At 42.4% G+C, this 16,131-nt stretch overlaps 1 protein-coding gene across 1 annotated transcript in view; it reads right to left on the bottom strand.

The window, feature by feature from the left end:
* HECW1 (HECT, C2 and WW domain containing E3 ubiquitin protein ligase 1) overlaps window positions 1–16,131 on the bottom strand; it is a 248,112-nt gene that overhangs the window by 145,580 nt on the left and 86,401 nt on the right. Inside the window, exon 3 of the mRNA XM_034062430.1 lies at window positions 5,665–5,772. Coding sequence (XP_033918321.1) covers window positions 5,665–5,772 — 108 coding nt within the window. The remainder of the gene's footprint in view (window positions 1–5,664; window positions 5,773–16,131) is intronic.

Genomic DNA, 16,131 nt, shown 5'->3' with positions numbered 1-16,131 from the left:
GCCACAGATCTTTGTCTATCCTAGGTAGAGGCTCAACCAGGCAAGAGTTAGGCTGTTGGGCTGCAAGGGAAGTTACTGCTGACCCTTGACCTGACAATGTCTGGGAAAGAAAACAACAAGCAGATCCAGCATGCTCACAGCCAGCTTAGAAATAAAAAATGGAACAGAAATGAGAGGAAAAATCCTGGTTCCTTCATAACCACCTCTTCTGAGGCTCTTTCCAACTTTAGTAAAGCTGTAAGAGCCCTAAACAAACTTCTCTCCACTGTCCAGCAGAGGAGCTTTCAGAAACTCTGTTCCTTATAGAACAAAAGGAGGAGGAACATAAACATACAGCAGGGCACACTTATTTTCAAGCTACAACTTTTAAACAGTTCCCAATAGACTGCAAACAGACCAACAGCTGAAAGACACTCAGCAGGGAGTATGGAAGCTGAAGTCTTATCTACAGTTGTACCCATGCAGTGGCAAGTGACTTTCTTCACTCTGTGCCTTCTGTATCCACCTTTCACCTTTTAATCTAACTTGTCTCTCAGCACTGAAGCCTAGCTCTCAAACATTTGCATTGACCTTATACGTTAAAAAATCTGGCCTTAGCTTCTTAGGACAGAAGCTATCCTAGTAGTTTAGATAGAAAAGAAGACCTACTCTTCATGGGAGATACTAGACACTACTGTAACCAAAAAAATAAAAGGCAACTAATAAAACTTAGAAGTTCCCAAACACAAGTACATCTGTGTGTCCAAACCAGGGTCAAACACCCCAAGGCTCAGTGTAATTAGCACGAAACCTTCAGTCAAATGTTACTGCAACTTCTTGATCATTGCCTTGGGAATGAGATGCTGTCCAGTCTCTGATGCATTGATACAACATCCATGCCTGTTTAGGGTTAAGCAGCTGAGAAGAGATCATGTAAGCTGTGGTCTCTGTGACTGGGAACTATGGTTTAGTGAAGACAGACTTGCTCTGACTTCAGGATCCCTAAGATCAGGCATTATTTCTCATTTAAAACTCTCCAGTTCACCTTAAGAGAGCTTTCAGAAACTCCCTATCAGAGCTCCCACTTCAATCTCAGCTTTGTACAAGCAGAGATTTTTTGTAATTTCTTTTTGCATTGCCATGAACAGCAGAGAGCAGTTAGTATGGGGACCAGCCAGGCTCTCCCAGCATGGTGTCACCAAGCTTGCACCCTGCAACACAAACATCTTCTCCTCTGTGTGGGAACAAACAAACAAACAGCCCCAATCTCCACAATATAAACAAAATATGTCCAAGTGTCAAAACAAGTTGTGGAAAGGGAAAGGAAGATGGAGAACAAACTGATTCACAGAAGTCTCTCAGTTAACCTGCCATAGTGCAAGCATGTAGGGAGCTGAGAAGTAGCTGTCTACTGCCTTGTGTGGATTGACCTAGGTTTCTGTTTATGATAGGTTGCTGCTGACAATCCTGGCACAGAAAGACTTTGTAAGATAAAAACTATCAGGAAATGTAGCAAATGCTCAGATTAAAGGGCTGATCAAAGGCTCCAAAGCATAGGGTTCTTGAAGAACCTCAAGAGCCCTGAACTGCGAAATGCTTTCATCTAGGCTCAGCCAGTGCTCCTCTTCCCAAAGCTAAGCCAGGCTCAGATATGAATATTGAACTACAATAAGGGTGCCAGGCTGAGGAAAAGGAGAAGAAATTTTGCAACTGTGTGTATTGTAGAAAATAAACAGAAAGCACCAATAAGACCACTGCTTGTACTAGGAAATGAAGAGAAAGAATCTCAAAGTACAATATGTCTTCCTTGGGAGAGAGACAAGGAGTAGATGCATTTTTCTGGAGTACAAGTCTCTCTTACTGCTTCATATCTGATATTATTCTGACACCTTTAACCATTCTGCTGAACAGTTTTCACACTGTTGAAGATGCTTCTGTGTGGCTTCCGTTTTTACCATCTGTGGACTCCTGAAGGTTAAAGTCATGCAGTCATTTGCTCTAAGGTATAGCAGGATGCACTTCAACAGCCTTACGTCTATTTTCTCCCCTCATGCCTTCTTTCATAAAGTGAAGTGTATCTGATTTGAGAGGCATTAGGGTAACACAAAAGGAAACAGGAAATTATTTTAGTGGGCTGGACTTGTCAACAGCCTGTCCAAGAAAAAGAAAACTTTACAAATACTCCAGCTTTATTAAAGCTCTTGTTGGTATGACTGTGCCTTATTTATTTGGGTACATTTGAGGCTACAACATCCTTCCATTATTCATATTTTGAAACTGGCCTTTATATCAGCTTCCTAAAGCAATGCAGAAGATGTATTTTCTAGAGAGCCCCAGATGAAAGGGCTGACTGCCTGTCAGTTTTGGGGACATTTCCGTACATATTCCATAAACACACATATATGGCATACATTGACCCTGACTTGGAACATATGCCATCTACCTGCAAATATACCGGGATCTCTCAGACCTCTGACTTTAGTTGCATGCTTTCTTTACCGTTATCTTCCTACTAGTCAATGGGAATAAAGAACTACAATGTCTGCTCTCTGCAAAGCCCATCGTCCATCTTTGATATTAATAACAACCCCAGAATCACAGAATCGTTTGGGTTGGAAGGGACCTTAGAGATCATCCAGTCCCAACCCCGTGCCATGGGCAGGGACACCTTCCACTAGACTAGGTTGCTCCAAGCCCTGTCCAACCTGGCTTTGAGCATTGCCAGCAACAAATATAATGAACAACTGCTGCATAAGTTTACACATAAAAGTGCCACACAGGTGACTGGTTACACCTGGAAATGGTTTTCTTAGTTGCTATGTGGTAAAACAATCTACAGAAAGACCAGTAAATTACAGGGGTCCCAGATATTTGGCTAATTTTAGTGTCATTCTGAATCATGTCAAAACTTTTCTCATCATTTTAAAGATACACTACTTTGATACTGTGCTCACAGGACAATGCTGTATCGCACCTCAGTGAGATGGTTTCTCGCACACTCTCTCTCTGGATTGGTGTATAAGCCAAAAAAGTGTGAGAAATTGCAGTGAAGCAGAGCAAGTTTACTTTCCTAGAAAACCTATTATAGGCTGGTTTGTTCACCACAGTGCCCTCCAAACCTTAACACAAAGTCTACATCCCAGTGGCAGGTAAGCTGTCTTCCCTCCTTCCTCTCCCAAACCACAACCACTTAATGGTTACAGTTGATGACTATTGTTTATCACTGGCTGCTATAAAACCAGAAACTACAGAAACACACAACTGGCCATAGTGCAACACTGCAGCTGTTAAGGCTTTTTTTGCTGCGTACTAACAGGAGGCAAGTTCTGTTCCAGCATTTCTGCTCTGCTTTGGAAGCAATTCCCTCACTGCCTCACACCAGTTACATCATCTGTCTGCCAACATTATGTTATAAGTTTGTGATATGCAAAGTGGAAAGGCATGCACTTCTCTGGGAAAAGTATTTGCAAGGGGAAGAAGTAGATCACTAAATCAAACACAAATTCTGTGGTATGTGTATGCATTAAGGAATTATCTTCCTTTTGAAAAGTGATGGGGCTACCAGCAAATTCAAAAGCCACACATATATTGCCCAGATACCCCCAAAAGAAAGAAGCATGTTTCAAAAAGAGAAAACTGGTTTGCACTGTCACTGACCTACCACACAAAAAGCATTTTCTTAACCTGCTGAGATATTAAATATACCTGAAAAAGTAACTCTTAATGACTCAGATGGGGCAATCCACTGAGAACACTGTGAAAGCATAGCTTAAACAACAGAGAAGCACCTGATGTTGTAGAATTTGAGTTTTATAAAGGTACAAGAACTGCAGTTAACACACAAAAATATGTTTCAATTTCTTGTCATGTTTTCCTCTGTGTGCTCCACTTCTACAAATCTCACACAATGTTGCTAGTTCCTGTTGCCCACAACAGCAGCGTGTGCAGAATTGCCGTCTCCAGGTTGCCATTTTTTGTCAGTAATTATCATTACAACTACATCCAACAGCAGATTTCTGTTGTGATGATATGCCACTACGAAGAAAACTTCCAGCCACTTTTCCCTTTACCTAGTTCAGTTCCAGCTCCCGGACTATTGCATGCAAATTACTACCTTCAGGAATTAGATGTCAATATCCCGTTAACTACATAAACAGTGAGTTTATGTATAAATGAATACAGGTTACATACTTAGAGTGTCATACTTCATTTGCTTTTTAATTCTCAAAAATGCAGGAAAGAAAGGATAACTAATTGGGGAACATTAAGCCTTTTGAACAAAATACTCCCAAACACATTATATATGCCTCCAGATGAAAAATAGAGAAAATAAGTAATTTACTCTATTTACTTGACTGTGGCTGGGGGTTGGAACTAGATGATGTATTTCTGCCCCCAAACCAGGATAACTAAACCCAATGTCCTTACATATTAAAGAATTTCCCATAAATGTATTAAAAAAAATAGGATATAAGCATCTTCTATGCCCTATAGACATTTCAGCAGCTCCCTTAATTCTTTAGAACAACATTCTCAATTTAACTTAATGCTAGGAATCACAGACCATCAGCAGTGATTTGTACTGCAAAGAAATAACTTGTTTCTAGGACTATCTGCAAAATGTCAGCAGGTAGCATCTTTGCTGGTACCAGATACTTAAGGTCAAAGTCATAGATTAATTAAACCAAGTATAACATCCTTTTCAAATCGTTTAGAATTTAGGTTATATTAAAGATTCTGTTGATTGCTCTCAAATTTACACAGTTCAGACACACTTTGTTCAGATATACCAGTTCAGACCTCCAGACTGCTTTGCTTTTATAAAACACTGAATTTTGCCCAGAAGGTAACATTCCGTACAACTGAAGAACTGAAACTGTTCTTATGCTGGGCTTCTTCACATGCTTAACTCTTCCCTAAGGATATACTTAGCTCTTACACCACAGATGTTTTGCTGTAAATCTCAGTCCAGCCTTTTGAGCACCTTACTTCTGTTCTCTAAAGATGACCATGAATTCCATTCACACTAACACGTGCAATTCTTTGAAAAGAGGAATGACTTGAATGGTCAGGTTCACTGTGTTCTGGGATGAGACAGCCCAGTCTGGAAATACTAACTTGCTGTACCAGGTACCTGGTACTTTGCAGAAGCAAATTTAGTGTTTCTGTATTTTGATTGCTAATGGGGTGGAAGAGTTACACTGCATTGCATCAGATGCCTGAGTAATATATGAATATAATGAAGAAGAATTAATTTGAAAACTGTGTACCTTGCTGCAATAAAATATTGCTATATTTATATCAGTCTACATGATGATTAGAACTTGACCCTTTTTACCTCTGAATCCATTCAAATCTGGTAGAAGTTGGATACACCATGAAGTTTTCCCCTTAAAAGTCAGTGTGAGACTTCCTGATTATTCCTGAGTTCCCCTTTTCCTTAATACCATCCTAAAGGTAATGCAGGTCATTACCAAAGATACAGTCCAAATAACAGCAAATAGGTTAAAACACTTACTCATAACTGTATTGAAAAGATGTAAATAAGTCAATGTCAACAAAATTTATTTGCTTGCAGAAACCATAGTTTTCTACTCCATAAAATGTTTCAGTTCCTCTCAATACACTCAAAGATTTTGGTAACATTTTTGGCCTCTCCTAAGGGACATATGTAAAAATACTTACGCTCCACGAAGTAAGAGCTGGCATCAATCTTCCAGATAATCTGACCACGATGAGAGCCATTGACACCACGGTTCTTGTAGTCCAAAAAGTTTTCAGACAGGACCTCATCTGTAAACAAAAGAAACAGTCTCATCAAGCGCCTGTTACGACATCATCTATAGCAGAGAAACAGGCTAAAAATATGCCTTTGCCTTGACAGAACACAGTAGAGCTGCTAGACAGCTTGGCACCACATGCTGGGAGATCAGCTTTTTCACTCATTTATACTTTTACAAAGTACAGTTCTTCTTAAAAGTCATGGCTTTTCCTGAAATGTAACGTTAAAAGAACACATCCCTACAAAATTCTTAAAACTGAAACCACCTATCTGAGCATGGAAGAAGCCCTACTTAATTAAACATAATTATCTAGCTGTAAGAGAGAGAATGGTAGCACGAAATAACCTCCCCTCCCACTCCTTCCCTTACTAAAACCCCACAGGAAATAGATGCAGGCATCTATACTGCACTCACTCATATCTCAACAGATGTGCTTATTTCTTGCAGCGTACAGCAAAGGATACACATCTGTGCAGAATCCTACCCACTGCATGCCTTCAGCTCTCGGCCTCCAAAACCAAATGACTGACAGCAAAATGCTGTCCCCTTACAGTGTGTCGAGACACCCACCAGCTGCCAAAGTACCAAACTGACCTTCAGGCTGAAGGTGTCATCTATAAAAGTGAGTAATCTCTACATAATCATTGCAAGCCAAGGCTGAGGAAGCAACTGCCTTGCAAACACAGGGCTGCATGCAAATATATGGCCAGCAGTGAGCCTGAGGAGTGCCCTTCTGCCTGTCCACACGTGTAAAAGTTTAGTGTGCTTCCAAGTTCCACTGCAGACTGCTCCAACAAGCTCTTTCCACACCAATCTGCAAGCCCTACACAGTGTAGATGTGAGCAAACACATCTCTCCTACCTGGTCAGGACTTGGTTCTTGACTCTTCTTTATCAAACAGCTTAAAAACCAGCCAGCGAGACCGCGCTGCAGCACCAGGGCGCTGCTTGCTGACCACTGAGCTTTCAAGCCAACAGAAACACACATATTGCCACCACACCAGGCCAGCACTTGGGTTTGACCATCACTAAATACATACAGCACAACAAAACCAGAACAGAGATGAGAGGACATTTACAGCCTGTCAGAAGGGAGCAGGGCTCACAGCAGTGGCCTGTGGGAGCCCAAAATGGCGGCAAGCTCAAGGGCTGAGGCAGTGACCCTCACTGCTGTGGCTCCAGGGGATGAAATGGATTCCACACCAAAAGGCTGTGGTCTCTACCTGCAGAGAGCAGGCAGCGACCTCCTGGATTCCCTCCTCTCAGCAAGGGGGACTTTTAATTTCAACAGAGATTTGTACGAATGCTCTTTAATGGGCTCAGCCTTGGAAACAATCCTGAGTGGGTGCTGAGACTTGGTTCTGAAGATGATTCCCATCAATTATCAGTTGCCCTAAAAGCAGACCACTCATCTGAGATTAAAATACACCAAACGTAAACACTATGAAGCACTCGCCTTGTTATCACACGGGTCAGAGAGAAGACAAAGATGAAGCTATGGAACAAGAGACACTATGCATGAGGACAGACAGACAGTGTGGCAAACTGCAAAGCGGAAGAAGCAGCCCAATGAACAAAGCCAAGAGACTCAAAGACACAAACTATTAATTATATATATATACACACACAGATGTTAAACAAAATAGACTTCTAAATCAAAGGAAACTACTTTTTCACTGAAAGAATAAAGCAGTAAGCAGATGCCAATGTTGTTCTGTTGGCTTTACATAGCTGTGCTCCCAAAGGAGGAAGGCAAGTGGGCTCCCAACACTGAACTCTGGTACTGCTCACTCGAGGGATATAAAAGAAATCCTTTTAAAGAGGTCATTAATGATTGCAATGGATAATTCTAACTGGCAACACTAGCTACAATACGTTTCCCCTTTGCTGACTTGCTAGTTGTCAGCAATTACTTCTCCAGCTGTTTCATAGAATAAAACAGAATCATAGAATCAACTAGGTTGAAAGAGACCTCTAAGATCATTGAGTCCAACCCTTACCTCAGGACTGCCAAGCCCACCATTAAATCATGTCACTAAGGGCCTACTGATCTCCCCTCAACATCTCCCCTCATGATCTCCACTCACAGTCACCCCTCATCTACTCCCCCACAATGGCCTGCTATCTACAGCTGCCACCCCTACCCCTCACAGCCACCCCCCAATATCTCCCCTCAAGGCCATCTGTCACAGCTCATGGCCACCCCTGCTCTCCTCTCATAAACTCCCCTTGTGATTTCCCCTCACCTCTCATGGCCACCCCTCCTGCCCCCTCACAACCTTCCCTCACGACTGCCCCTCAAGTGGAATTCTTTTAGCACATAGTACGTCTCTGTGGTAGACCTCTCCATGGTAAAATCCTCTGGTGTGATTTCTGTTCCTCCTCTGTATGTTGTGTCTGGCTGTGGCTTCTTTTAAATGACAAATTCTATATAAAACAAGGGCAGATAAGTAGACACCACTGCTCTCAGAGCTTCGGCTTACTAATGACTACCTTCAGTGAAGGACCATCCTGGATATAGACTATCCAGAATCACCCACATCAATCTGTGGAAGTAGGAACACGTATCTAAACACACCAGGAGATTTAAACCTATGAGCTGTCTCTTTTGCTTTGGCAGGGAAAACCCTTTATACTTAAATGTGAGCATATACTGCAGTGATGCACTGAGCTGGAGCCTGGGAACCCTGCCTGGCCCTGCATCCTCAGAGAGGACATCCCTCAACTCAGGCATGCTGCTCACTGGCTTTATCACTAGTGATGTTTATTTGTCCCATTTAGGCTCTGTAAGCTGCTGAAGATACTCCAATGCCTGCCATGTTATTAAGATGTATGGTAATTATTGCTTCTCAAGATGCACTTTATAAAATAACATGCTTACTTAAGGTGGCTTCACCAAGGTAGACTAGATAGCCTTGCTTAAGAAATCACTGACATTTTAGGCCAGAGCTTAGTGGCACAAGAGATTCCACAATCAGATTGAGAATGCTGTGTTCATAGGTATAGTATCTGTGGGGGCCAGCTGGCACTGCTGCCGCATCGGCTGTCGCCTGCTTCCCACAGCTGGCACAAAGGCAGCGTGAATTCTGCATCACACAGTCTCTCTATCTGACAGTAATGTCAACATATGCCCATACCCAAACCAGATCACGTCCCTATTGCAAGATGAGCCAGCAGGAATGACTGCAAGAAGCCCCTTCCTACTTTTTGTTGTAAACATGCAAGAAACATGGAAAACCAGGCTGAGAAAAAGGTCTGCTCTCCGTCTGCATTCCCAAGGTAGAAGACTCCTGAAGGGAAGGGATAAGCAAGCTGATCTATGGTTACTGACAGGTTAGCTGACAGGCAGGACCACGGGAGAGCTGGAATAAGCTGCTCCCACTGAGTAGCATCTGTACGCAGAGGTAAGAGATGTGGGTATGCAGGAAGGACAGCATCCAGAGCAAAAGGTCAGGTCACAAAGCACATCAGGGAAGGAATGCATGCACATGGAGCTAGTCATGTGCACACAGTTTATGGAGAGCAGCCACTGATGAAATAGAGGCTCAAGCAGTAGAAAGGATATTTTTATAGGAGTTTATGGAGCTCTGCAATATGCAGCTCACCCCAAGTAGAAGCAGTGGAGCCTTTAAGTATAAAAACATCTTTGCACATAAAACCTATTTACAAATGCCATTATTTAGGAATCCAGTATGTAGATCCTTTCCATAGCCAGACATAAGCCCTGTCAGTCTCTTCTGAAAAGCCAGGTACTTCCCTCTTTCTAAAGAAATAAAACTTAGTCCAGTAAAAATTTACATTAGTTGTGATTTTTAAGCCAGACAAATTTTAGCTCTAGAAAAACACATGCAGGTCCAAAGTCTTTCTCTTCCAGTTTCTGAAGGTATGTGTTTTTGGAAAGCAAAAGATAAGAAACACCCCTTGGCACATTAAAGATAGCAGTAGCTGAAATTCGTCAGGAGCTTGGAATGTGTGAATGTTCCTGATCAACCTGTTTTAGTTGGCAGGTGATTCTATTCCAGGCATGTTATTCCCTGAACATGGATATTATGCATGCAGCATACTGATGAAGAAAATTGTGCATGAGAAATACAAAGCTTTTCAGCACGCTACATATATGTGCATGTGTGTATATATATTTATAAGCATCTATGCTGTAAGTGAATAGACAATATGGTAGGTTAAAGAGAATGAGTGTGTGCAAATGAAAACAGATATTATTTCATATTTCTACCAAGAATCCCTATAACAAAAGAACTGACCTTAAAAACATGTTGCATCTTAATTCCCAAAGGTAAGTAGTGAAACGCTTCGTTTCACCTCCACACAAAAGGAAGAGCAGAGTTAATGCTGCTCCCTTTCATATATTTCAGCCAGCAGCTAATGGCTTTTGACATTTTTCCAATGAAGCATTGTAATGCATCTTCTTCCCTCTATTTTTTATATGAGATTAACCTTTAAACTAGCTCCTGCATAGCTGGCAATCCGTTGCATAGCCTGGGTTTGGTCCTGCTTGGCCAAAACGCAAACACTTTGTGATAGCTCTTAGATCTGTGGCTTCATTTCCCTGGATGGTAAAAAGCTAACTAATTAAGCAAAGTGTCAAATGAGGGAGTATTTGGAATGTGCTGCCCTTTGAACATCATCAGCTGGTCCTGGAGCTGGAGACAGGGATGCTGAGGTCATCTAAGTTGGGGAGCCAGCAAACATTGCTCTCTGCTTCCCCTGCTCTGGGGCACACAAAGGTGCCAGCTGCCTCTTGCTGGTGAGAGGGAAGGCAGCTGCAGACCTGCAAAGCTGTGCTGGGAAGGAGCAGCAGCCATCAGACCTCCTGCATCCCTATGGTCCCTAGAGGAAAGCTCAGGGGAGCAGGTGATGCATGACCAGGGGCCAGGAAGCCGGGCCTGAGCAGCAGCCAGAGGGAACAAGGCATGCTAGAGGCAAGCATTAACAAGGGCTTTAGGAATCAGCAGCAGTTCTGACAGACTGCTTGTCCTCACCAAACCAGATACTTCCAAGCACAGCCTTTCACTGCTAAAAATATTCTGTGCTATCAATTCCATGCTGAGCAATCCCAATATACTTCACAAGAACTATATATAGAGAGAGATAAAGACCCATGGCCACCAAGAAAGCTATCTTTCAGATGAAAGACAGTAACCAATTGACAAAAAGCATGATGTTCTTCAGAGGAAATAGGGAAATGCTGATAATAGCCAATTCTCAAAAAGATCTGTAAAAAACGTAATGGGGACTTCAAGTGCTGTCAGCAGCCTGCACTAAGCAGACACAACCTCAGTATTTGAAAGCTTGCCTGAAATTCCACAGAGAAGCAAACAAATAGTCAATAGATCTTCCTCAGAAGGACTGATGGAGTCCCCATTACAAACAGCTGAGTGACCCTTTTGCTCCGTTTGGTTTTACTTAAAAGGCAGAAATGAAAAACCTACTCTCCTCTCTCAAACAGTAACTTGCTGATATCCATTATCAGTCTATCCTTCCACATTCTCCAAGAATAACAGCTACAACATCCAGAATAACCTGGGCTACCTTCAAAGAAGCAAATAACATGAAACAGAAGCACAATGTCAGATACGTGCCTGAACCTGGAACACTATTCCAGCCTCTGACCAGTCACTAATTTGATTTAGCAGTCCATATTACAACACCTGTTTTCTATAAACTTAATGCAATTATGTTGTAAAAATAGAAGCTACACTTACTGTCTCAATCTCTTATGAATAAGAAATGCTGTACTCCTGAAATTACAGAAGGACATATAGTCTTTAGCTGAACAAATTTGCCTTGGCTTGGAATTTAAAAGTGCTTTTGGCCAATATGTCATAACTATTATGACATATGAAGACAGTTAGCAAATTGCTTTTAAAAATCATTTTCTGTACAAAAAGGCCAAGCTCTGGTTGATCTGTTTTGCAATTTGCATTGAAAGCTACAGGAAAGCTACATTACAAAGCACAGAATATCAATAAAATAAAATTACCCTAGATAATACAAATATAAGCCATGGATAAGCTTCCTATTTCTAATGTTTCTTCTCTTACCACCCAATTTATCACTTGAAGCACAGAAAATGATGACAGCAGCCCCTACAATTCACAACTACAGCTTGTAATGAGCTCTATCAGGCCATGCCAGGGTTTCCTTTTGCAACAATTTAGCATTACAAAACCTAGCCCTTGGAAACCCTAATTCCAAAGAGTTGTACAAGTGCTCATAGTTTTGCAGGGGACGAGCTATTAATGAGGAGTGTATGCAGGAGATGCACATACTGATTTCTTATTTACACAGATACAACAGTAAATAAATAAATAAATACCACAAATAATGGCTCTCATTATGGGAGTCAATAGGAATGTTTCCACTGACTTTAGCAGCTACAGATCCAGCTCCAAGGTGGATCGAAACTTCACTGTTAATTCATTCCCCAGTTTCTCCTGCAGACAATAAATATACTGCAATTCGCCGTTAGCTTCACTCCTTCTACAGCTTCCTAAGGAGAAGAGTTCTGGAAAACAAGGGCCAAACCCTGAAAGCTCAGTCCTTGATGTAAGAGCTCTGCAGGTGCTTTGTTTGAAGTACATAAAAGGTTCCATGTTAATGCCATAAAAATTAATCCCCTACCCAGCTAAAGAAAAGTAAACTGGGAGGGAGAAAATGTGAACAATGGCTGGAGAATAGCAGTGAGACAAAGACATGGCAAGAGAAAAAGACCAAAAGAAAGCAGGGAGATAAAAAGGCATAAACTGTCATAAAACAGGGACATAGATGGCAAAGTTGCAACAATACTTGGCCACTGTGGACAGAAGATGATATCCTACGTAAATCTGTTCCAGGCACAAGGAGAGGCAGGTATGATGGGTTTAAAACCTGAACCACCTAATCAGAAAGAGCTACACATAAACCCCAAAGGACACCTTCTGGCCACTCCCCAAAATCAAGGAGCTAAGATTTTCAGCAAAACACTTTCACCCTTGACATGTAGCTTACTTTCAGAGCCATATACAATGTTACCCTTTAGCACTTCAGCATCCTCCAAATTACGGCTGGGAAAGATCATTCTGATCTTTCATAACACCAAAAAAAGCAAACAAGACTGCAAATTAGAGAGACCAAATTACACTGATATGTCTATGGGTTTTCAGAAGAGTCTGGATGAACTGTGGATCCAGTCCTTCCTCACTGTTCGATCCTCCTTTCTCTTGAACTAACCACACTGAGAATCTGAGCTCTGGCACTTGCAGGACTTCCCTCTCATTCCCTGCAACTATGGATCCTCTGGCTAAAATCAGAGCTGGTGGCAATGGGCCTTAGTCTTCTATGGTATCCTTGAAGCATTTGGGATTTGTCCTCCAGCGCAACCCATCACTCATCTATTGCTCTTCACTAACGACAAATCTGCTGCTGAAAAGGCAGAACAAACAAGGAGAGCAAATTGTTGAGCTGGGGCTCAGCAACAACAGCTTCTGTGGAGGCTAGAAGACCCACAGCAGATGTTCGGTTGCAGTGGGATGGGCATCTATTTAATAATACTGGTGTCATTTGGTTCTGCATACACTTAAAAGTGCGATATTATCTATGTAACTCCAAATTCTACTTCAGCTATGCCTGTACCAGCTACAGTTCTTGCTTTAAAGTTCTTGCACTTCCAGATTTATTCTCACCACTGCAGCACATGGACCACACCTGGGTTTTAGTACAGCACAGCTGTACTTTAGCTATGTATCACACAATCCTCTCCACAATTAAAGGCATCCAGCTCACATGCAGAACTGAAATAAGAGGGAGGAATCCAAACAGAGATGAGCAAGACTGCTTCAGGCCATGCTGAAAACTTGAAGATACACCATGTGTGGTTAAGGTACAACATGGAAGAGTTTTGTTTGCTTGGTTTTAATATAACAACAGTTCGAGTTCTTGCAGTCAGTGGCAGCCTCCCCACTGATTACAGTGCATTTTGGAAAATGAGGATTAGGAGAAAACAGTGCATGCATGAAATCTGCTAAAAGATAAAAGATGCGGCACGCCCAAGGCAGTGTAAAGACATGATATAAAGGGACACAGAAAGATCTGAAATGTGAACCAGGATGACACTTGTCCAGGTTAACAACACCCATTAAATAGGGGGGAAATAATTTGCAGTATTTGAAAAGTGGGCTTATAGCAATGCTGAAAGACCTATGAGCAGACAGTAGGTTAGACAGGAGTTTGTGATCTGATACAGCAGCAAGCAAACAAACAAACACAGCTCAGATATGTGCACAGTGTAAAGAATCTCTTGAGAATCTGAAGTGGTTTTATATGAAAAATGGTATTCAATTATAAGCTTATTACAAACTGGAAGATCCTCAGTGAAGGAAAAAAAATGTCTGTAGGGCTGGAGATGAGAAAGATTACAAAAGCTAAATGCACACACAGCCATTACAGTAGGTGTGGAGGGCAGCATGGGAATACTCACATGTTACAAGCAGTGTGTTTAAGTGTTACAAACACTTTGGAGTGGGAATAGTTTAGAAAGAGAAGAAAAACATATGCTGAACCTTCAAAATCCACATGGGTACTTGACAACCTCTACAGAACAAATCTTTCTGCTTTAAGCCTTATCCTGCTAGGAATTCTGTGCTGTCCACTGTTGATGTCATGATTGATTCTACCAGTCAATGGACTGAACATTCTGCATGGATTATGATTCTTTTGTGGGATTGAGGCCAAAACCCAGTGTTTGGTGCACCATTATCCCCTACAGACTGACTTCTTCAGAAATGCTTCAGTGAGTTATCATCACTGGCTTCCTTATCAGCCTGGGCTATACAGCAAGATGGATCTAGAGCAGCACAGAGGCAGTTTTACCCATGGGCGTACGGACCCTGGAAATCACTGAGAAAGACAAGGCATCTGTATTCCCTGTCTGCATTATTTCCCTCTCCTCATAGTCAGTATGGCAGCTGAAGTGGTAAACTCTTTTCCACCCACTCAGAAAGAAGTTCGTAATACTACAGCTGTTATTTTATGGAGAGATTCTAAATGAAAACAGGAATCTTTTGGCACACTGTAAATACTACAGGTATTTATGGAAAAGAACTGGCAACCTACAGGCTTCTTTCTCATGACTTCCCTAAAAGACCATAAAGTACACCACCACTGTACTAACTGCATAAGCTTTTTGGTGCACTGCTACTAACAACACTAACACCACAATAATGACAGAGGTGAACCTTGGAAGCACTGAAAAGCAGAAGCCACACATACTGGGAATATTCAGAGACCCCTGCATTGAAGTGTTGGCTGTTTCTACTTGTAAAGAGGTGAAACAGGCAGAAGCTGATTGTGTTCATGTCACACTTGGTTGGTCTGGGAACTGCATGTCCCGGTTTTGCCTGGCTTAAGTGGTCCACAAGATACAGAACTGGGAAAGGCAGAAGCTGACTCAGCCTGGTAAAGAGAAACCGCTCTCACCAGCTCTAAGAGTAGTTACGTGAAGGCAAGACATGCTGGAATAAAGAACTGCTATCACTGCACTAATATATCTACCAAATCCTATGATACCTAATACCCTCTCCATTTAGCATTTGTGCAGGCTTTCTATTGCCTTTTTTTATGACAGCTTTGCCCTTCTGACGCTTTTTGTTCCTGAAATAAATAGTGCTGTGCTTAGTGCAAGCTGTCCGGCCATTGGGTGCCTCTGTTGATGTTTTACAAAGAGAGCAGAACTGCAGGTGTTTAACAAAACTTAACTTACTGAGGTGATCACAGCTGGGCAAGGCTGCTGCCCCCAGCCGGTGTCCAGCTCTGGGTCCCCCAACACAAGAGGGACACGTTGCTGCTGTAGTGAATCCAGAGGAGGCCACAGAGATGCAGCGAGGGCTGGAGCAGCTCTGCTCTGGAGCCAGGCTGAGAGAGCTGGGCTGGTTCAGTCTGGAGAAGAGAAGGCTCCTTAAGGGGAGACCTTAGAGCAGCTCCAGTGCCTAAAGGGCCTACAAGAAACCTGGAGAGGGACTTAGGACAAGGGCCTGTAGGGACAGGACAAAGGGGAATGGTTTTAACCTGACAGAGGGGAGATTGAGATGAGCTCTTAGGCAGAAGTTGTTCCCTGTGAGGGTGCTGAGGTGCTTGCACAGGGTGCCCAGAGAAGCTGTGGCTGCCCCATCCCTGGCAGTGTTCAAGGCCAGGTTGGACACAGGCTTGGAGCAACCTGGTCTAGTGGAAGGTGTCCCTGCCCATGGCAGGGGTTGGATCTGGATGAGCTTTAAGGTCCCTTCCACCCCAAACCATTCTATGATTCTGCAACCCACTAAGGGGAAACCCTAAAACTGGAGTGAGATTCTCTAGCAAGACCCATAAAAGAACTGGAA

Source organism: Melopsittacus undulatus, chromosome 1, assembly GCF_012275295.1.
Source record: "Melopsittacus undulatus isolate bMelUnd1 chromosome 1, bMelUnd1.mat.Z, whole genome shotgun sequence".
Lineage (NCBI taxonomy): Eukaryota > Metazoa > Chordata > Aves > Psittaciformes > Psittaculidae > Melopsittacus > Melopsittacus undulatus.
The sequence above is the reverse complement of the archived record's forward strand: the minus strand, read 5'-3'. Positions and strand labels throughout refer to the sequence as shown.